The 22,648-nt window shown below is 43.9% G+C and overlaps 1 protein-coding gene across 1 annotated transcript in view; it reads left to right on the top strand.

Moving 5' to 3' along the window:
• LOC124615354 (rho guanine nucleotide exchange factor 18) overlaps positions 1-22,648 on the top strand; it is a 591,378-nt gene that overhangs the window by 407,357 nt on the left and 161,373 nt on the right. Inside the window, exon 15 of the mRNA XM_047143164.1 lies at positions 14,831-14,877. Within this exon, the coding sequence (XP_046999120.1) occupies positions 14,831-14,877 (47 nt within the window). The remainder of the gene's footprint in view (positions 1-14,830; positions 14,878-22,648) is intronic.

The raw sequence follows: 22,648 nt of genomic DNA on the forward strand, positions 1-22,648 counted from the left end.
AAACTTTCATTTGTTGTGTAAGTCTATATACATAAAATCATGTCTGTATGAGACCAGTAAAGTCTCTGAAATTGTATCATTTTGTTTGCAATATAAAAATGGCCATATATTCAATGCCACAGGAAATCTATTGCTATCCGGCAACATTAGATTCAACTGACAACAGCAGTGCACCATTGCAACAGACATGAGTTGTGGAGTTTGACAAGCTTGCTAACACTGTCTCCCTCCCACCCCACCATCATAAACCCAGAACATTATCTACCTATGCTGCATCATTGCAGTCTATGGTGCCAGTGAACTGGAATTGAAAGTATTTGTATTATCAGTAACTGTACAGTGTTTATATTAGTGGCTAGTTTCATATGGAAACAAATAAATGGTATTGTATTACACGGGCTATAAATTGAAAGTAATGGCATATGCAGGAGAACAGGAAAACAGAGCAGTTGAGGGCATTTCGGTCCTCCACCAACAGAAAAAAACCATTCACGATTGGCGGGCTAGTAAAGACGAACTGAAAAAAAAAAAAGAAATATTAAATTTGCAAGTAGAGGACTGAAAGCAAAAATGTCCAAAACTAGAAGACGATTGATTGAAATGGATTCAAGGACAGCATCAAAATGGCACTGGAATTAATACAAAATTGATTCAAATACACCCTCATAACCTAGCACTACAATAGATCTTAACAGACATTTAAGGGTAGAGCTGGTTGGTGCTACAGGTTTATGAAGTGTCGTGGACTTAACATGAGAACCAAAGCCAAACTATCTCGGACAATGCCACAGGAGTATGAAGAGAGTATTATCTTTCCATCACATAGCGAATGTGGATGAAACTCCTGTGCCATTTGATGTACTGAGCAACAGAACAGTTGCCATGAAAGGTGTTAAAACTGCAACTATAAAAAAAGTAGACATGAAAAACTGCACTACGCTGTTGTTCTTTCGGGTTGTGCATATTCAAATGCAAAACAATGCCAAAATGTTTTGAAATGGCGCTAGGTATTGTTGTTCACATACGTCACAAGGTTTGGATGTATGAGGCTGGTATGAAATTGTGGATTAACAGTGTGTGGGAGAGAAGGAAAGGTGCTTTATTGAAAAATAGTTTGCTTCTTGTGCTAGATGAGTTTAGAAGTCATTTGAAAAATTTTGTGGAAGAGAAATTGAGACAGGGAAATACAGAGCTTGCTAAATAAAGTGTACATGAGACAGGAATGGAACAAATAGATGATGGATGAAACCCAACATGAGTTCACACCGAAGGGAGCTTCCAAATAACGTACAATCAAACGAGTATCTCAGTGGATAAAACAACTGTGGTCTAGAATGAGAGAAGACATTATTGTTAAATATTTCAAGAAGTGCAGCATAAGTAACCCTTTTGATGGCAGTGAAGACCTTCTTATATATGAAGAGGACAACAATGACGAGGAGGAAGAAGAAGAAGAAGAAGAAGAAGAAGAAAAAAAAACTGCAGATGGCAATTTTTTTAGGGATTTTAAAGGTCAGTTCAGTTTTATAAACTAAGAATTTTTTATTAGTATGTTTTTCACGATCTAATAATAAAAATGTTAAAAATATTAGTTTTTAAAAAATTGCTTAAAAGTTAAGGTTCGTCTTATAATCCGTACAATACTGTTGTCAGTAATTTACATTTCCCTCCTTTTTATCAATACCCAGTCCCCCGGGTGAAGCACACTAGATTATCCTGTACACTAGAGTTTCTGGCAACCAGCACTTCTGGCCGTTTTGCCTCTTAAGTATTATTCTAGCAATTGGTTTCTTTAACCCTGGCACTTAATCTTACACATTGCTACAGGGCCCCTTTCCCTGCTCCTTAACTTAACACCATGGAACTTATTTCATTACTAGACTTCTTACACAATAACTTACAGCCTAAAATAAATCAATGAATCAATTATCCTTAATACTACCCCCTCATGCATTCATCTTTCTTCTGGTGCTTTAATGCCCGGGATATCCAATTCACCAGAATCTGAATGACGGCTGGGTCTGACTCAGTCTCGTACTTCATCTTCTACAGACCACAACAAGAACAACGCTCAGCAGAAGTGTCGCTGCAATGGTTGGTATGACAATAGTCATTGTTGTCTTTTTCTGTTACTGATTTTCCCGATATAAATTTACTTGCTGTACTAAGGTTTCTAGGGAGACTCGTCCCTCCTGCAGGATCAGAAGCATGTTTATAGACTGCATTAATTCCAGCCCTAGAGTTTGCAGCAGGTAGCGCTTCCATGAGCTCCTCTGGCCAAAAGAAACGAAGATATGAAATATTCAGGTGAGTTATCTCTGTGATGTTGGTGGGCAAATGGAAAGTAGGCCACATTATCTCACAAGCTGTTCCATTTAATAACAAACCATTCCTGTTTAATTCTAGCCTCTTTGCTGACATGAGCTGTGCCGCTTGAAATAACTACCCATTACTACGATCTTGCCTAAGGTAGAGTACAACCAATGTGCATCGACCAGCTGAAAGTACAATTCTGGCTCAGTCACTTCTTTATTGCATTCTCTCATCTCCTTTTGCCCCATTAGCAATATCATTGCACAGGGATTCTGCCCCTCTCTTATTGCCATGCTGAGATCAACTGTGATTTCCCGTTGGTAGAATTTTTGTAACTTTGCTTCCTCCATTTCTGTATACCTTCCAGTGTTTTTCGCAATTAATAATAGTTGCTGCATGTTTACTTTTACAAATTTCTTCAGTATCCTCCACTTGACAAGATACACATGAACTACATAGCGTTTGTAACATACTTGTTTCTCTGCTATTAGTATAGAAATGGAAATGGAAACGTTTGCTCCTTCAGTTCTCACTGGTACTGTGGCTCTACCTTTAAATAAAAAGTTAATTTGTTGTGCTTGGGTTCTAAAAACAGCCCCAACTCCAGTGGTAGTGCCTCCTTTCCTTTCCTTAGACCCTCCAAATACAGTTCTGGTGACAAGGAGTTAAACCCCAACTGACCTTTTACAGCATGTTGCTTAGCCTCTTGTAGTTCTGTTACTTTCCCTTGTGCTTCCCATACATTATCTTCTACAAACTGCAACTATTTTGTCATTACTACTTCCCTTTCCAAGACGTCTACTTCAATTTGTAGTTCCCTGATGTTCTGATTAACTGCCTCTTCTGTAGCTGTGGCATACCACTTTACTTCTCCAGTCAGTTTTTGTAGTTGTCATGTGCTGTTTAGTATGTCCTCCTCTAAATTTGCAATCTGTGTAGTGTGCCAATAACTCACAGGTTTTTTCCCTTTTCCCCACTGCTTAATCTCTCCTGCTGTGTTGCTCACTCTTCGAATGTCCTCCTCAGCAGCAGTGCCAAATATTGTTGCCATAAGCTGACCCCCAGCATTCATCCAACCCCTCTTCCTTTTCACGATTGCGGAATGACCTCCAGTATCTGGGTCATCTCACTCCTTAATTTCTCGTATGCTCCACTACCTTTGAGTATCCCATGCCTTTCCATTCCCTGAAACAATTTGTTGAATGCTACTTCCAGTCTTCTCATCTCATTACACTTTTCCAGTATCACCAAGTAATGATTGGTGATTGCTATGTCTTCCTGCTTGGCGAACGGCACTCCACCTTCCAGGTGCTGGTTCCATAAAGCTTCCACCATGATGAAGATTGGTAGTCACACTATGAACAGCATCATCTTGCCTTCTCTGCATGTCACCTATGGGCAGGAAGTCTTATCACCTTCCTCTCCCTTGAATTCATTGCTGCCCCACAGCTGCTTATACTCATTACACCAAATCTATACATAACCTAAAATCATTAAATGACTTTCTCCTAATCTTTAATCCCTACAGGTTCCTCGTTCACATTTCATGGACAACCTCTTGTTTATCGTCAGATACCTTTCTCCTCAGTCTCCTTTTCAGGTCTACATTTCCCATTCCTGGAATAACTTCTGGACTCCTGTGAAAAGGTTTCAACCGCCCTACATGCTCAGTTGTCATTCTCTTCAGCATTGAATCGTGGCATTTACTGGCAACATAGTCTCTACCACTTTTGGTGTGGCCACTGATACTTTGCAAAAAACTTCTTTGTCTTTTCCTTTGGTGTACATGAAGTTGATAGCACCACCCACTGACCAACCTTATATAGTGGCATTCTTGCTGTATGGCCCACAGCTTCTTCCTGTTTTCAGTGCTTGTGTATTTGCCTTCCTTACTGTAGTCCAGATTCCCCTAATCACTCAGGCAAATTCCTTAACAGGTTCTCCAGTCTTCCCTTTCTTTGTTTTCGATATGTCTAATGGTAATGGCATTTTATGACCATGTACTACTTCATACTGTGTTCGTATGCTGTTTTGAGTTGTAGGCGGAGATGACATACTTCAAATAGATATCCCAGTTGGTGTGTTGTAAGTCAACATAGTAACTAAGTGTCTTCCCAATTGTCCTATGCACTCTTTCCGTTCTTCCGTTGGCTCATGGGCAGGGAGCACTCATCCTCAACTTCTTCACATTCATTAACTTACAAAAATTTCTTGAATAGATCTCACCTGAAGTTTGATCCCTGGTCTGTTACTATTGTCTCAAGCACTCCAAATTTCAGTACCCAATTATTCACAAGTGCTTGTGTCACTCTTGCTGCCTGCTGATTTGGCATCATGACCATTTGTACATATCTTGAAAAATGATATATGATTGTGAGTACTTACTTACTCCGTACGGATGTTTTATTAAATGAACCTAAAACATGAATCCCAAGAAATTTGAATGGTGCCAATGCTTCAGTTAACCTCCGCAACGGTGCTCGTGTTTGACACAAATCCACTCCCTGTGCCCAGTGTGCAACTCCGCACATACTGGCTTACGTCCATCTTCCTATTCCTCCACCGATATCTTTCTGCTACTCCTCTGTTGGGAGACGTGCAACCTTCGTGATCTGCTAGTATGTGATCATGATCTTCTTGTAGCACTCTATTCCTTTGCTTCGTTGGTACCGCTACCTTGGTCCCAACTTGTTTTTCTCTGCATAGTAACCCATCCTGGACCCTAAACTGTGACTGCTTAAAATACTGCTTACATTCATCATCCACCCTCTGAGCAGTTTGTCATTCCTTATGCTCATTACCTCCAATATGTAATACTGCTACTTTTCTGCTTAAGCCATCTGCATTTCTGTGCCGCTTCCCAGGTTTACGCGTGACTTCAAAATAAAATTCACTTAGTATTACTGCCCATCGCTTCAGCCTTCTAAAAAAATCCTTTAACCACAACAGCCGTTTTAATCCCACGTGATCTGTTATTGCTGTAAAGTTTTTATCATACGGATAACATTTGAAATAGGTGATTCCATAAATAAGGCTTAACATCTCTTTCCCCATTGTGGAATAATTTCTTTCTGCAAAATTTGGTTGTCTTGATGCGTAAGCTGTGGGATGTTCCACACCTTCTTCCTCTTGTGACAACACTCAGCCAAGTGCACGGTTTAATGCATCGCATGATAAAACAAATTTTCTATTAAAATCCAGACATACCAATATCAGACTTGATGTTAAAGCTTCTTTTAGCTCCTCAAAGGCATGATGGCACTCTTCTAACCACACAAATTTAGTACCCTTTTCTAACAACTGTGTCAATCATAGGGCAATATCCACAAATCCTTTCATGAACCAGCAGTAATAGTTCACGACTCCTAACAATGATTGCAACTGCTTTACAGATTCTGGTACAGGAAATTCACGTACAACTCAAATTAATCTCAGGTTTGTATTAATCCTATCTTCACTTATGACATGACCTAGGTATGCTACCTCTCCCATAACAAAATGACACTTTTTTGTACTCGCATTTAACTTTGCTGCTTAGGAATACTTCCCTTAATCTCTGCATATGCTGTTCCATGTCACTCCCAAAGACAATTATGTCTTAGAGATATATGAGGCCTTGCTGTGGTTTTAAATCTCTGAGTACTCCATCCAACACTCTCTGAAGTGTTGCAGGTGCATTTTTTAATCCTAATGGCATTCTTCTGAATTGTTACGGTGCCAAAAATACTGTTTTGCATCACTCCTGTGATGCAACCTGCATCTGGTGATAACCCCTCTTCAAATCCATTGTTGATAAATAGTTGCATTGCCCTAAATGATCCAACTGGTTCTGTAAGATTTGCCAAAGGGTAGGCATCCGTTACGATTTTTCGCGTTTAGGTATCTACATTTTCGTGTTCTGTCCGTTGATTTTTTTGACATGACAACTATTCCTGCACCCCATACGCTATTACTTCTTCAATTATTCCCTCTTTCAGCTGTTGATTGATAAATTCCTCCAAAATTGGTTGTAAGTACATTGGTATTCTATATTGTTTGTGGTAGACTGGTGATTCGTTTCCCATTGGTATGCAATACTGTGTAATATGCATAACTGATAACGACCCTTTTGGAAACAATAAATCCTTAAATTCCAAAAGTAATTTTTCCACCTGTTCCCTGTTGCTTGCCTCTAGGTGCTTCACTTTTCCTCGTAATGCAGTTTCAATGGCATTCAGCGACGGTCCATGGCTGTCACCCCTCATGTTTGATTCTTCTTTCTCCAGGATACAGGGCTGCTATAGGTGGTGGTAGGAAGATGCATAGGGCAAGTCTTGCAACGGAGATGGTCACATCCTCTGCCTACGCCTATTCATCCTAATTGATAATTTGGTCGTAGTCATGCTGATTTAAGAGGCCAAACAGTGTTTACATCGGGCTCATCCTAGAACTGCGCTCGGCGGGCGTACCCGCGCCCCGCGGGCGCAAGGCAGTGTAGTTCAGCGCCCCGTCCGCGACCGTGTGTTGCTAGTGTCGTCAAAGGAGCGAGAGAGAGCTGTGGGGGGGGGGGGGGGGGGGGGACGAGTGAGATCTCACAGAACTGTTCTGCGCTGGACTGTCGCGCGGTCAGATCCAATGTAAACAAAATAACAGAGGAAGCACAGCTCTGTAAAAGTGGTCCATGAGCGGTAAAACAAGCAAACCATTTACTGTTGAGGTAACAACTAGTGTTCATGTGGTAGAATTACTGCGCAAAGCTTTAGAAAACAATATCCAAAACAAGAATTGAAGAACAACTTAGTAGTTTTGTGACGCACAGGTTGATTCTACTAGTACTGCACATGCACACTCATCATATCTTCTGGAAGATGCATCAGTTTCTTAAATGAACTAGTCACAAATATTCTATTTTAGAAATAATTTTATGTAAGGGATATAGAGTCTCATTCCTACTGTTAGTAGCTACAAGTAAATATTTGTTGGTGTACTTTGTGCTACATCTTTTTGTATCCCTTTTCAGAGTTTAGAAATCGGATGCTTAGTTTGCTGTTTTGTACGTAATAATTTTAACTGATGCAGTTTGAAAACTTGTTAAAAAATAGAAGTAACATTATAAAGCTCTTTGATTCCTACAGCCAACATTGTTAAAGAAGACAATTAACATTTAAATGTTTTTCTTTTTCGAAGAAATTATTTTGTCTAGGTTTGGTACAATATTCCGTGAGACTGCTAACCTCAAAGAATTAGTCAAATTTTTATTGTCGAGTAATGAACGGTTCTTGGTTTTAGCAAGCTTTAACAGAGAGAAAAAGCGCTCACAAATATATGTGGAACCAAACATTGACAGAACTTTGGCCGTGTGCTTGTGCAAAAGAGGATATTTCTCTCATGGAAGACAACTGTAAAAGGCATCCAGAGTTTTACACATGAGAAAGCGGTCCTTCAGGCAGATATCGCACTGCAGGTCAATCAGCTCTAGTTGAAGCTCTTGTAAGAGGTCCTCTGCCCAAAGAGAAAACGGGCAAACAAATATATCTAAGGGCGGCTGAAGCTCACTTATCTCCAAGAATCTGTTTTCAAACTGTTGTTGTAATTCAAAAATGATTTGAAAATAATCTGAAAAATCCACATCTTCTTTAACGCTGTATAGTGCAGGAAAGTGACAACAACTCTTCTCGCACAACTGTTTTTCCCACAAAATAAGATTTTTTTGAAATGCTTGAATCGTCTGCACTAAATCAACAACAGAATGATTTTCGCCTTGGAGTGAAATATTCGAAGTATTTAAATGACCACTAAGATCACTCAAAAAAGCCAAATTCGCCATCCACATAGGATCACAAAGTAATTCTTCTGGACGTTCTTTCATTTCCAAAACGGTATTTATTTCGCCTCTCAAGGAGAAAAACTGATGACACCTTTCCTCTGCTCAGCCATCTTACTGCGGCGTGGTAGGGGATGTCAGGGTATTCCACTTCAATATCAGCCAGAAATTCTTTAAATTGGCGATGTGTGAGTCCATGCGATCGAAGATAATTAACCGTTCGAAGAACTGTGTCCATAACATATTTTATGTTGACAATCTTCGTGCAAAGTGCCTCCTGGTGTATCAGACAGTGGACTGCTGCGAATAAGGAACAGCCAACTTCAGCCATTTTTGACCTGACAAAACTCATAAATTCAGTGCATATCCGTCGTAGTGCAGGGGCTCCATCTGTTGTTACACTGGTCAGGCGTTCCCATTTTAAATCCATTGACTCTTAACACGTTTTCCACGGCTAGAAAAATATCCAAACCCGTGGTTGTGTCTTTTAGTGGTATAAGCCTGAGAAATTCCTCTGTGACACACAGATTGTCGTCGACACCTAGAACGAATATGAGATACGTCTGCAACGTACGCGGACTCGTCAAGAACAATAGAAAATGAAATGAAGTTTGCCGCTCTCTTCATTAATTGCTGTTTCATTTCTGAGGCCATATCTTCGACTCGGTGAGCAACAGTTTGAGGCGAAAGGGCTATAACATACAATTAATTTTCGTCCAAGAGACTCAGAGGGCCATAGACACGGGTTCCCAGGTAGATGCCGTGTTTCTTGACTTCCGCAAGGCGTTCGATACAGTTCCCCACAGTCGTTTAATGAACAAAGTAAGAGCATATGGACTATCAGACCAATTGTGTGATTGGATTGAAGAGTTCCTAGATAACAGAATGCAGCATGTCATTCTCAATGGAGAGAAGTCTTCCAAAGTAAGAGTGAGTTCAGGTGTGCCGCAGGGGAGTGTCGTAGGATCGTTGCTATTCACAATATACATAAATGACCTTGTGGATGACATCGGAAGTTCACTGAGGCTTTTTGCGGATGTTGTTGTTGTTGTTGTTGTTGTTGTTGTTGTGGTGGAGGTGGTCTTCAGTCCTGAGACTGGTTTGATGTAGCTCTCCATGCTACTCTATCCTGTGCAAGCTTCTTCATCTCCCAGTACCTACTGCAACCTACATCCTTCTGAATCTGCTTATTGTATTCATCTCTTGGTCTCCCTCTACGATTTTTACCCTCCACGCTGCCCTCCAATACTAAATTGGTGATCCCTTGATGCCTCAGAACATTTCCTACCAACCGATCCCTTCTTCTAGTCAAGTTGTGCCACAAACTTCTCTTCTCCCCAATCCTATTCAACACCACCTCATTAGTTATGTGATCTACCCATCTGTGCTGTAGTATATCGAGAGGTTGTAACAATGGAAAATTGTACTGAAATACAGGAGGATCTGCAGGGAATTGACGCATGGTGCAGAGAATGGCAATTGAATCTCAATGTAGACAAGTGTAATGTGCTGTGAATACTTAGAAAGAAACATCCCATATCATTTAGCTACAATATAGCAGGTCAGCAACTGGAAGCAGTTAATTCCATAAATTATCTGGGAGTGCGCATTAGGAGTGATTTAAAATGGAATGATCTTATAAAGCTGATCGTTGGTAAAGCAGATGCCAGACTGAGATTCATTGGAAGAATCCTAAGGAAATGCAATCCAAAAACAAAGGAAGTAGGTTACAGTACGCTTGTTCGCCCACTGCTTGAATACTGCTCAGCAGTGTGGGATCCGTACCAGATAGGTTTGATAGAAGAGATAGAGAAGATCCAATGGAGAGCAGTGCGCTTTGTTACAGGATCATTTAGTAATCACAAAAGCATTACGGAGATGATAGATAAACTCCAGTGGAAGACTCTGCAGGAGAGACGCTCAGTAGCTCGGTACAGGCTTTTGTTGAAGTTTCGAGGACATGCCTTCACCAAGGAGTCAAGCAGTTTATTACTCCCTCCTACATATATATCGCGAAGAGACCATGAGGATAAAATCAGAGATAAGAGCCCACACAGAGGCATACCGACAGTCCTTCTTTCCACGAGCAATACGAGACTGGAATAGAAGGGAGAACTGATAAAGGTACTCAAGGTACCCTCCGCCACAAACCTTCAGGTGGCTTGCGGAGTATGGATGTAGATGTAGATCCTGTTTTTAAAACACTTTTATCATTTTAACAATTGTTTCATTCATCGAAACTCAAATAAAAAACTAACAATGAAAGATTGGTTTAAGGTGCGTTTTCCCCCAGTTCCTCCGAAAAGCGGCCTTAGACGCTATCCAGGACAGCGAAATGTGGTCGCAAAATAAATTTTTATATATTGGAATATCTGCGTTTTGATTAATTTAATATATAGATCAAACTACAACATATGTTTTCCCATCCATAAAAACACAAATATACAAAAACAAAGAATGACTCTTAATGACACTTTGCTGGCTGAGACAGCGTTTGTGACGGCTTTTCAGAAAGTGGAAAAAAATAACGCACCTGAAACTTTTTCGGGTATCTGTGCGACGCGATTTAATGCAAATCAAATATAAAAATTAACCGAAAAGACATGTTCCTTGTTGCTGACAATCTGATATTCGATAACTGGCACGTTGCTAAGTGACAGATTATAAAATATACTTTTATTTATCATCTTTATAAATTATAAAGAGTCATAAGAAACACTTACTTCACTGTAAGGCTGCTTGAAATTTTCTTTCAGTTCTTCAAGCTTTGACTGGCGTTCCTCTTGCGACAAATTTTCAAACTGATATTTGTGACAGGTATTAAAGTGCCGTTCAATCGAGTACTTTTTTAAATACATGAGGTTCTGATGTCATACTAAACATTTGGCATGATTTTTGACAGCAGTACAAAGAAAATTAATTTCCCACTCGGGTTTAAATAGTGCGGACGCACCGCTCCTCTTTCTTTTTGTCTGCTGCTGTTGACCATCCATCTTAATCCACAGTAGCCTTACGTCTGTTGCTTTGTGTCTCTTTTGGCCACTGCCGTCGCATACAGGGGCATGGTGAGGCGCGGCGGGTGGACTGCATTGCCAGCTAAGCCACATGGCTCGGTCACTGTGGCAACATCCGAATTCGCCCGGGGTGCTGGCCGCGGGCGGTCGCGGGCGCTAGCGCCCCGGGAGCACAGTTTGCACGAGCCTGGTTTACATAATAGCTGGTATATGACATGTCATTTCACAGGTGGCTCTCCCTTTGGTAGTGTGTGTTTTGCCAGTTACAGGGCTGCTATAGTTGGTGGCAGGAGGGTGCATATGGCAAGTCTTGCAGTGGGGACGGTCACAGAGGCAGAGCCATAGGGTAGGGAGATGGGTGCAGAAGGAGCATAGGGTCTCACAAGAAACTTGCGAGGATTGGGAAGGCAACAGAAAGCTATTGTGGGTGTGTGATGGACAAAATTTCGGACAGAATGGATCTCATTTCAGGCCATGATTTTAGGAAGTCACGGCCCTGCCAAAGTAGCTGTGATTAATACACTTCAGACCAGGATAACACTGATCACCAGTGGTGTGCTCCGAAGTTGGTTTTTGGGGGCATCAGCAGTACCAGGATTGGATGCGATGGCCCCAGAAATCTGCTTTTGAACTAGGCTGGTGGAGTAATTACATACAGTGAAGGCTAAGATGGCACAATCTCTACACATTGTTTAAATTGAACGGTTTCCCAGCCAAAAGTCTATATCCACTAATCCTAATGGTATGACATCTTTATTCCTCACTCCACACAATCTGTACTGTGGTGGGTCACATTGCAGACGTTTCACTAGGTCACTACAGGTGACCCGACACATGCACCCCTATGTCCAATAATATCATGTAACCATTTTTTCCTACTATTGCTCTTATCCCACAATCCACCTCTGCATATGATTTCGTAGCATCAAGTCTTACTGGGAATGACCTTAAGTGGGCCTGGGGTTCCTGTTGGTATGTAACACCTTATTCTTGTCTGGTCCTGTGCTTCTAAAACTATTACTTCCTCTTACTTTGTTCACATCACCCTGTGGCTGGTGACACTGCCTGCTTACATATCCCATCTGTCTACCTGAAACATTTTATATTAGCTGCAAACACTGTCCTTTTACCCTGCATTCCAGTCAACAAATTGATCTCCCCACACCCTATAGCTAAGCGTACTGTTGTGCACAAATCCATTGGACCTCCTGCCCATTCATGTCTTGACATTTCCACATGCAATCCTCTTAAAAGAATCATTGAGTGTGCTCTGCTCAGATTCTTGCAAAATAATTTCATTGACTGTGGCATCCTTTTCTGTTTCATAGATATGTCCATTAATTTTTCTTATCCAATCCACAAATTTTTCCACAGTTTCTGTATTTCTCTTAGTTATACCCCTAATTATTCCCTATAGTGTCTGGTGCTGATCCGTTTCATATATCTCTGAATTAACCTGTCTTTAAATTCTTCAAATGTTGCGGCTCCGTTAAGAGCGTCTGTATACGTACGTAAGTTTTAGCTTTCCCTTTTAGTTTCAATTTTGCAACACTCAGTAATTCCTTATCAGAGCAACCTTCCATCTCAGATTTCCAAGGTCTCTCATAAAGGCTTGTACATTATTGGTTGCCTTACTAGAAAAAGGAGCAATTAAACTTGCGACTGACAAATCTACATTCTGCTGTGACAACTGCGATTCTACCATCCCGTGAAGTTCTGTATTGTCTGCTGTTAATTGTGCTACCTTTTCTAACAATATGCACACTGCTTCCGGATTTGACACACCTTTTTGTTCTGGTTCTGTCGAAGCTTTGTCCATGACAACACTCATTTTGGGGACTAGAATTCACAATACAGGAAAAAAATACATTAATTTAATTCTTATGTCTAATAATGAGCCATCTCAACTTCCAGCATTGCCTAACCCTATGCCCCTGTGTTACATGTGTAACATTTTACTGCAGCTGATTCTGTACATGGTGCTTAGTGGCCGTCAAAGTTAGACTGTGCACATCTAACAGCACTAACCAATCACAACTTCCATTATCTCTAAAACTAGACAAACCCACAGTTCTCTAATGGCAATAAAATCTCCTTTACAAAATTACATGACCGTCAAATCTTTTTTCCGTGATCAAAATGCTGTCAAAGTTTTTTGCACTCACCATACCGTAGACTGTAGGTTCAGACATTGCTCTAAGGAGGTTATGTCAGTGATGTGGCACCAGTGTTCGATGACCCATAGATTGTCACCCATGGAGAGTGAATTGAGACATCAGGACAACAGTAGATTTGTTCAATTAATTTCTTTATTCTGGCTCTTGGTCATAGTACATCAGGAACAGCTTGGTGGAGAGGTCCAGTTGCCTCTCATGTGAAACGATAGACGTCCAGCATTGGTAACAGCACAAAGAGTGGGTCCGAGTGCGGCACCACTCGAATGCCGTCATCAGCGACATCTCCTGCTGCATCTGCGATGACAGTGCGGCAGCGCAGCTGGCATTACTGCAGAGGCAGCCATGACCTCCCTCCGGTGAGCGGGTGGCTCTGCTCTGTCGGTGGCTGCTCTTGTGACTGAGGGCAAGCTGTCACGTCTTGTGGTCAAACAGTTTGTACTGCATTACGGGATGTTACTCCAGATGTCACAGGCTTGTGTTGTAGGGTGTGATGCTGAGACAAGAATATTTTAGTACACAAATGGCTGAGTACTTACATACCCCAGACTATGTTTGTAGAGGGCTTAAGACACGTACTCTAAACAATTCTGTGGTGAAAAGTGAGGAAAGGCTTCCACCCTTCTGCTAGAGTATCGTAGTATTGGCTATTACTGTACCATGTCCAGCTGCCACTGTTTTGCAATGGCTGTCAGCTGTGTTTTGCTTTGCAGTGTGTAACATCCTTACCTTCATGCAAATGGCTCTGTTGCAGTTCACTTTCACTCTGGCATACTTTTTGATGGAATACAGTTGATATGCTCCAATAGCATAAAAAAAGAAACCAAAATTAACAATATAGGAAAAAAGGTGGATTGTGATTCACTATAAAGGTAACATGCTGAGCTGCAGACTGACACAATGAAAAGACTGTTACCATTTAGCTTTCAGCCAAAATCTTCTTCAGAAAAGGAAAAACACACACACAAAAAACTAAGGTCACTTCACACAAACATGACCGCTGTCTTCGGCAGCTTAGACTAGAATGGGCAGACAACAGTAATGACAGCACAGATGTTTTTAATGCACTGAAACCGTAAAGACCCTATCTTCAAAATCATATATTACAGCAAACAGACAAAGATGTTTTGAGGATAACTTTTACACCTGTTTTCTGCTCATTTACACTGGTGTGTAAAACTTAAGCATGAGAATAACTCTAACATGGTGCATGACTTCCAAGTAACATAACTTGCTGAAGCGTGGACCTTATGTAGAGAGAACTGCTACAGTATAATACAGAAGATGGCTGAATGAAATCCTCAATGAGATGAATAGCTGTGACACTTTTTTACACTGAAGTCACTGTGATTCGTAATGGTTTCCTGGAAATTACAGAATGTGGGACATGGTTATTAATAAGATCACCAAAGATGATTATGAGTGCTCTGCACTCAGGAACAATAAGAAAGTATACTTAAGTAAATTTATAGTCTTGTAGGTACTGATTGTGAAATATATTGTCTCATCTTCGATTTTTATTACAGATATTATGATGATGTGCCACTAGTTCAGTTCGAGTTTTTGGATGAAGGTAAGTGCGAGTTCATATCAAATTGCATGCAGATACCTAGTTTAATATAGTTTTTTACATATTGAATATGGTTGGTTGCAAAGTGTGACAGTATAGTTTGTACGGATAATACCAACATCATTGCTTGGCACTCTTATCATCACTCTTCCTGCTGTTCATTTCATCTATTGATCCTGCATATCCTCATTTAATATTAGCTATCATTAGATGTTTCCACAAATGCAGACATCCACAGTAGTACTGACTTTGCAGATTAAAGCTAGTGCCAATGTTGATATCTATTAATATACATACCCATGTATATTCACAACATTTACTTTATGTTTTAAAGCTGAAAAGATAGTGATGCTTTGATATTTTTCGCTAGTTTTGCATTACAAGTAACCAGTAATAATGATCATTATTATTATCTAAGTCATTATTATTACCCTTTTATAAAGGAGTGCTGGTACATTGACTTCAAAGCACAGTATTATGGATGGTATATACATTGTTGACATCTGCAAAGTCTGCATATGATCACATTGTGATCTTCCTGATTTTTCTGCACAATTACATATACATCCTTTTTTTCTATTGTAGCAGCAGCTGCCTTACATCTGAGTCATAACTATTTCAGTTACATTAATAGAGGACACTTACGTAATTACTGAAAGCTGCCACAAAGTGGACTGAAAGCTGCTCTAGGATGTTCCATCTTTTAATATTCATTTCATGGTCTGTGTTCTATTTGTGTTTCATGCATGGTATAAGCAATGTTCTGTAAAAGATTAAAGATTCTATTAAAGTTTCACATAAAATATTTTGAAGTATGCAGTGCAGTGGTTATTGCATTGGGAAGTGTAGCACATTAACGTGATTTAACATTGTGATGAATTAACATAAATGTGACAGATGAATTATATGGCTTACATTTAACAGTATTTGAGATGTGACTACATCTTTTAACTCAACTTATCTTAACTACCCAGTGTTGAAAAAATACTTTGCAGAAAATTTTGCATTATGATATTTAAGTAAATATGATAGAAAGTGTTAACTTGAGGAACATATGAGAATAAAACAGTATGTTGTATTAAAATGTGCAGATGATTAGCCTCTATGTTTTTAGTCAATAGAATGTGAATTATAAGTTTAAACTTCAGCAGTTGAACACTTAGGCCAGGTGCAAACCTACTGGGAGAACTGCAGCATACAGTGGTTTACGATATTTAATGCCATGGACGTGCGTGTCTGGTTACGGGACTTTAGATGTGGATAGCATTTTTTTGTCTGTACTAACTTCTCACTAGAATTCATTTTGCTCACTTTTTTTGTTGAGTTGTTGTCTAGCAACATGTTGCTCATTGTGAGTTCATTACCCAATAACATACTTGATAAGGTACCCATGTGGTCATTGTATTCATGTGAAAACCACTTTAAAACTGCTGGGTAGCAGAGCTCAGTTATTAAGGTCACTAATAGTTTGGAATGGTTGTAGCTAATCATCCATTCCATTCTGTAATTTCTGCTACTGTAGCTTATTCACGTATCATGCGAGGAAGCATGAAGTTTGAAGTACTGAACATAATATAAGAAAAAATATTAACACTTTGAACCCTTTTCTCTTCTTCCCACATTGTACTTCTCTGTGAACTGGCTAATTGAGAACTGCACTTACATTACTGACAAAATACAGAAATGTTATAGAATTATTATTGTCATGCCATTTAAAAGGGAAATGTAAGTGCATTACAGGAAGATGAGTTTCTTTTAGTATATACACTATCTTATCAAAAGTATCCAGTCACTTATTAGATGGTATTAATGTGGAGTGTGTCCACCCTTCACCTTTGTAATGATGTTAAATCTGCTAGGGCCACTTTCAGTGAGACGTCTGAATGACTGTGGAGGAATGACAGCCCATTCTTCCTCAAAAAACTAGAGAAGGTGAGTTCAGATGGCAACTGTGGACAGACCAGTCAATTTCTGGATTCTTGTCCATAAACTATTCTCTCATAGATGCTTCTTTATGAAAGGATGTGTTGTCATGCCAATAAACTCAGTCATAATCTCCAAAATGTTCCTCTACTGTATGCAGTTCACAGTTCTGTAAAATGTGTTGCTATCCTTCCACATTTAGCATTTTCTTAAGCATAATAAGGGTACCATATCCTAAGCATGGAAAACGCCTCCATACTTCACTGTTGCCACTACATAGGATGGTGGGTAACTTTCTGCAAGTTTTCGCCAAACCCTAGCCATTCCCTCAGTTTGCCAAAGGGTATAGCATGATTCATCACTGCAAATCACTTGTTTTTGTCATCCACTGTCTAGTGGCATCACTCTTTACACCACCTCTACTGTCACTTAGAGCTGGCTACAGTAATTTGTGGGTTATGAGAAGTAGTTCATCCATTGTACCCAATTCCTTTCAACTACCTGTGCACAGTCATTGTAATAGCTAGGCTGCTGGCAGCACTTAGAAACTCACAAATGATTCGTTCCACTGATGTTATTCAATTTTTATAGCCATCCTCCACAGTGCATCCGTTCCCTGTCTGTCAGTACATGTAGCCTGCCAGGTCTTGGTTTACAGTTGCACCTCACAATCACATCTCCAACAGTTGACTGGGCAGCTTAAGAAGGGTTGAAATTTCCCTGACTGGTTTGTTACATAGGTCACACCAAATGACTATTCCATGTTCACCCCCCTGCGAGTTCGGGGGTAAGAATAGGCCCGCGGTATTCCTGCCTGTCGTAAGAGGCGACTAAAAGGAGTCTCACATGTTTCGGCCTTATGTGATGGTCCCCTCTCGGGTTTGTCCTCCATCTTTCTAAATTATTCCAAAGAGCGAGCCAATTGGGGAAGGGCGCCTTACTTGGTGCATTGTGTCCGTGTTCGGTTGAGAACTTTCACCATCTTATTCGTCGTTGCATTGCAGTCTTGCCCGCTCTCCATCGCTTGGGCATGGATGCGCTCCTGCGTGCACTTTCTGCCAAGCACTGTGCAGGGCCATTTTCTGCACTGACGACGCCCGTGGACCACATGTCACCTAACATCCAGCACGGTAGCCAGTCCGTTGTGGTGGGGCCGCCATGTACCCTCTTGGTTGTAGCCCCCTGACAACACAGGGATCGCTCTACTGATGCCTGCGCCGTTCACTCCCCACGTATGCCAAGGAGTAGATGCCCATCTCCCTGGGGCATCAGGACTCCCGGCAATGGCCATCCTGCCAGGTGGCTATTGCTGTGGCTGGGTGGCGCCCGTGGTGAGGGCCCTTGGTCGGAGTAGGTGGCATCAGGGCGGATGACCCGCAATGAAGCGTGGTACATCATCTATCGCTGGTGGGCCTCCACCAGCAGTCTCTAAGCGATCGAGGTCTAACCTCAACGGGAAGAAATTGGATCAGAGATCGTTTCCCTCCCTAGCTACTCCATGGGAGGAACGTCTTTCTAAAGACGGCAGTGGAGAATATTCACCCCGGTACCTCGTGTGCACGCGGGTTGATGGAGAATCGTTCATGTCGACCAAGCCCCAGTTTTTTGTGGAGCATTTAGAGGACAAGTTCGGGGAGGTGGAGGGCTTGTCCAAGATGCGCTTTGGTTCTGTGCTCATCAAAACGGCATCCTCTGCCCAGTCACGGAGGTTGCTCAATTGTGACAAGTTGGGGGATGTTTCCGTTAGCATCACGCCGCATAAGAGTCTGAACATGGTCCAGGGTATTATATTCCATCGGGATCTTCTTCTGCAGTCCGACGATGAATTACGCGCCAACCTCGAACGACGAGGTGTTCACTTCGTCCGGCGCGTCCATCAGGGTCCGAGGGATAATCAGGTCGCCACCGGTGCCTTCATCTTGGCCTTTGAGGGTGATGTCTTACCCGAAAAGGTTAAGGTGATGGTTTACCGTTGTGATGTGAAACCATATATCCCTCCTCCGATGCGGTGTTTTAAATGCTGGAAGTTCGGGCACATGTCATCTCGCTGTACTTCCAGCATCACGTGTCGGGATTGCGGACGTCCTTTGCATCCTGATACTCCATGTGCTCCGCCTCCCATCTGTGTTAACTGTGGAGAGCACCATTCCCCCTGCTCACCGGACTGTCGGATCTTCCAGCAGGAAAGGAAGATAATGGAATATAAGACCCTGGACCGCCTGACCTACACCGAGGCAAGGCGGAAATATGAGCGGCTACATGATGTCTACCTATGCCGCTGCTGCAACACGAGTTCGCTCTCAGCTCTGCCAGAATTCACCGGCCCCCTTGGTTGCGGGGGGCACTTCACTCCCTGTTGCTCCTGCTCCATCTCCTTCAGGAGCAACACCACCCCAACCACCGGGGACATCTGTTCCCCCTTCACAGCCGGAGAAGCGTGAGCCTTCTTCGGCTCCTCTCGCCCGGAAGGGGTCCCTTGGGGCCCTCCCATCCCAGGCTTTGCCCAGTGCCAAAGCGGACGCCCGCAAGTTTGTCAACCACCGGTCGCTGGTCGTCGGGCGTCACGGTTGTCTTCAGTCCCTGAGACTGACCCAGTGAGGCCCTCCCAGCCAGACCCACCTAAGGCACAGCGCGCAAAGCAGTCGAAGAAAAAGGCTCCCAAGCATCCTGAAATTGCGGTGGCACCTGTCCCTCCGCAACCTTCTCCCTCTGCGTCCGAAGATGAGGTGGAGATTCTGGCATCCGCTGAGGACCTGGATCTCGCCAGTCCCTCGGACGCAATGGATGGCTGTTGTCCAGGTGGTGACTCAGTAGCATCAGGGGCCCCGGAGGCGTAATCTGCCTCCCCAGTCCCTTCACGCCTTTCCCATTCATGGCTAATACCATCCTCCAGTGGAACTGCAGCGGTTTCTTCCACCATCTAGCTGAGTTCCGCCAACTTATCAGCTGTCATCCTTTCCTTTGCATTGCTCTGCAGGAAACTTGGTTTCCAGCAATGCGAACCCCCACCCTCCGTGGCTATCGGGGTTATTTTAAGAACCGGGCAGCTTATGAAAGGGTGTCTGGTGGCGTCTGCATATATGTCCTTAACTCTCTTCACAGCGAGTTTGTATCTCTACAAACAGCTTTAGAGGCTGTCGCTGTTCGGGTGTGGACGCCACAGGCTATCACCGTCTGCAGTATTTACCTTCCACCTGATGGTGCTGTCGCGCAGCATGTCCTGGCTGCTCTGATAGCCCAACTGCCGCCACCTTTTTTGCTGCTGGGCGATTTCAATGCCCACAACCCTCTATGGGGTGGGACTGTCTCCGATGATCGCGGTCGGTCCGTGGAGCATGTGTTGGCTCAGCTCGACCTTAGCCTCTTGAACACCGGTGCTCCCACGCATTTCAGTGTGGCCCATGGCTCGTTCTCGGCCATCGATCTCTCTATTTGCAGCCCTGGCCTTGTCCCATCCCTCCACTGGAGAGTGCATCCTGACCTGTGTGGTAGTGACCATTTTCCCATCTATTTGTCACTGCCCCAGTGTCATTCTTCTGGGCGCTTGCCCCGCTGGGCTCTCCACAGGGCTGACTGGCCAGCTTTTACTTCCGCTGCAACCATTGAGTCTCCCCCACAGGGTGACATTGACGAGGTGGTCCGTGTTTTAACCACGTCCATCATTTCAGCGGCCGAGGCTGCCATCCCCCGTTCTTCTGGCCTCCCTCGGAGGAAGGCTGTCCCCTGGTGGTCGCCAGAGACCCTCATCGCCTTTAAGAGGCTCCGTGCCTTCGCCCATCGTCTTATTGCACGGCGTAAGCAGGAGTGCTGGGAGAGGTACGTCTCCTCCCTGGGCTCCCGTGTCTCCTCCTCGCTCGTGTGGTCACGGATCCGGCGGATTTATGGATCCCAGACCCCTATGGGTGTCCCTGGGCTCTCCTTGGACGGCGCTGTCTGCACGGACGCTGCCGCCATTGCTGAACGGCTAGCCGCGCACTTTGCTCAGAGCTCTGCGACTGCTTCCTATCCCCCCGCCTTTCGCTCTCTAAAGGAGCGAGCCGAGCGGACGCCGTTCTCATTCCACACGCGTCATTCTGAAAAATATAATGCTCCTTTCAGCGAGAGGGAATTCCTCGCTGCCCTCGCCGATTGCCCTGATACAGCACCAGGCCCAGACTGCATCCACGCGCAGATGCTGAAGCATCTCTCCAGGGACTGCCAGAGACACATTCTCGCGATATTTAATCGCATTTGGAGCGAAGGCGTGTTCCCGTCGCAATGGCGAGGGGGTGTTATTGTCCCCATCTTGAAGCCCGGTGCGGACCCCCTGGCGGTGGACAGCTATCGTCCCATTACCCTCACCAACGTTTTGTGCAAATTGCTCGAACGTATGGTGGGGCGGCGTTTGTGTTGGGTCCTTGAGTCGCGCGGTCTCCTCGCTCCATCCCAGGGTGGCTTCTGTCGGGGGCTGTCTGCAGTGGACAATTTGGTGCGGCTGGAATCTGCTGTCCGTACGGCCTTTGCCCGACGTCAGCATCTCGTTGCTGTATTTTTCGATCTGCGGAAGGCGTATGACACCACATGGAGGCATCACATCCTCGCCACGTTGCATGAGTGGGGTCTTCGTGGTCGGCTCCCGACTTTTCTTCAAAGCTTTTTATTGCGCCGCTCTTTCCGGGTGCAAGTCGGTGCCACCTCTAGTTCCTCTTATACACAGGAAATTGGGGTCCCGCAGGGCTCGGTGTTGAGCGTCTCCTTATTCGTAGTGGCCATTAATGGTCTGGCAGCAGCAGTGGGGTCGTCGGTGTCTCCTTCTTTGTATGCCGACGACTTCTGCATCTCATTTAGCTCCACGACTACGGGAGTCGCCGAACGCACGCTGCAAGTCGCCATTCGCAAGGCAGCATCATGGGCTCTGACTCATGGTTTTCAGTTCTCTACTGCCAAGACTCGAGTTATGCACTTCTGCAGGCGTCGGACGGTCCACCCTCATCCTGCACTTTACCTCGACGGCCACCTGCTTGAAGTGGTGGACACTTGCCGCTTCTTGGGACTTGTGTTTGATGCCCGGCTGACATGGGTTCCTCATGTTACTCAGCTGAAGCAAAAATGCTGGCGGCACCTCAACGCCCTCCGCTGCCTTAGCCACACGTCTTGGGGTGCAGATCGCTGCACGCTACTGCAATTGTACAGAGCCCTTGTGCAGTCCCGGCTTGATTATGGGAGCCTGGCCTATGGGTCTGCGTCACCCTCAGTGTTGAAGTTGTTAGACCCCATACATCACTGTGGGGTTCGGCTTGCAACTGGCGCTTTTCGCACCAGCCCCGTGGATAGTCTACTGGTGGAGGCCGGGGTTCCCCCGCTGCAGATTCGCCGCCATCGTCTGCTCGCCGACTATGCTGTCCACGTACATTGCTCGCCAGGCCATCCCAATCGTCGCCTGCTTTTCCCTGCCATGGTCCACCACCTGCCCGAACGGTGACCTCGGTCTGGGCTTTCCGTAGCTGTCCGTGTCCAGTCCCTGCTGTCAGAACTGGGGTCATTCCCTCTTCTGCCTCCCTTCCGGGTCCGTACACCTACGCCTCCCTGGTGTTTGTCCCAGCCGTCCGTCTGTCTGGATTTGGCACAGGGACCTAAGGACTCGGTTCCGCCTGTGGCCCTCCGTCGCCGTTTTCTTGCGCTCCTCGAATCATTTCCGGGCTGTGAGCCTGTCTACACTGATGGTTCCCTGGTTGATGGTCGCACTGCCTACGCTTTTGCTCACGCTGCCCATGTTGAGCAACGCTCCTTGCCGGCTGGCTGCAGTATTTTTACTGCAGAGCTGGTGGCCATCTTGCGCGCTCTTGAGCATGTGCGTTTCTGCTCAGGTAGG

This window comes from Schistocerca americana, chromosome 5 (assembly GCF_021461395.2).
Source record: "Schistocerca americana isolate TAMUIC-IGC-003095 chromosome 5, iqSchAmer2.1, whole genome shotgun sequence".
In the NCBI taxonomy this organism is placed as follows: domain Eukaryota; kingdom Metazoa; phylum Arthropoda; class Insecta; order Orthoptera; family Acrididae; genus Schistocerca; species Schistocerca americana.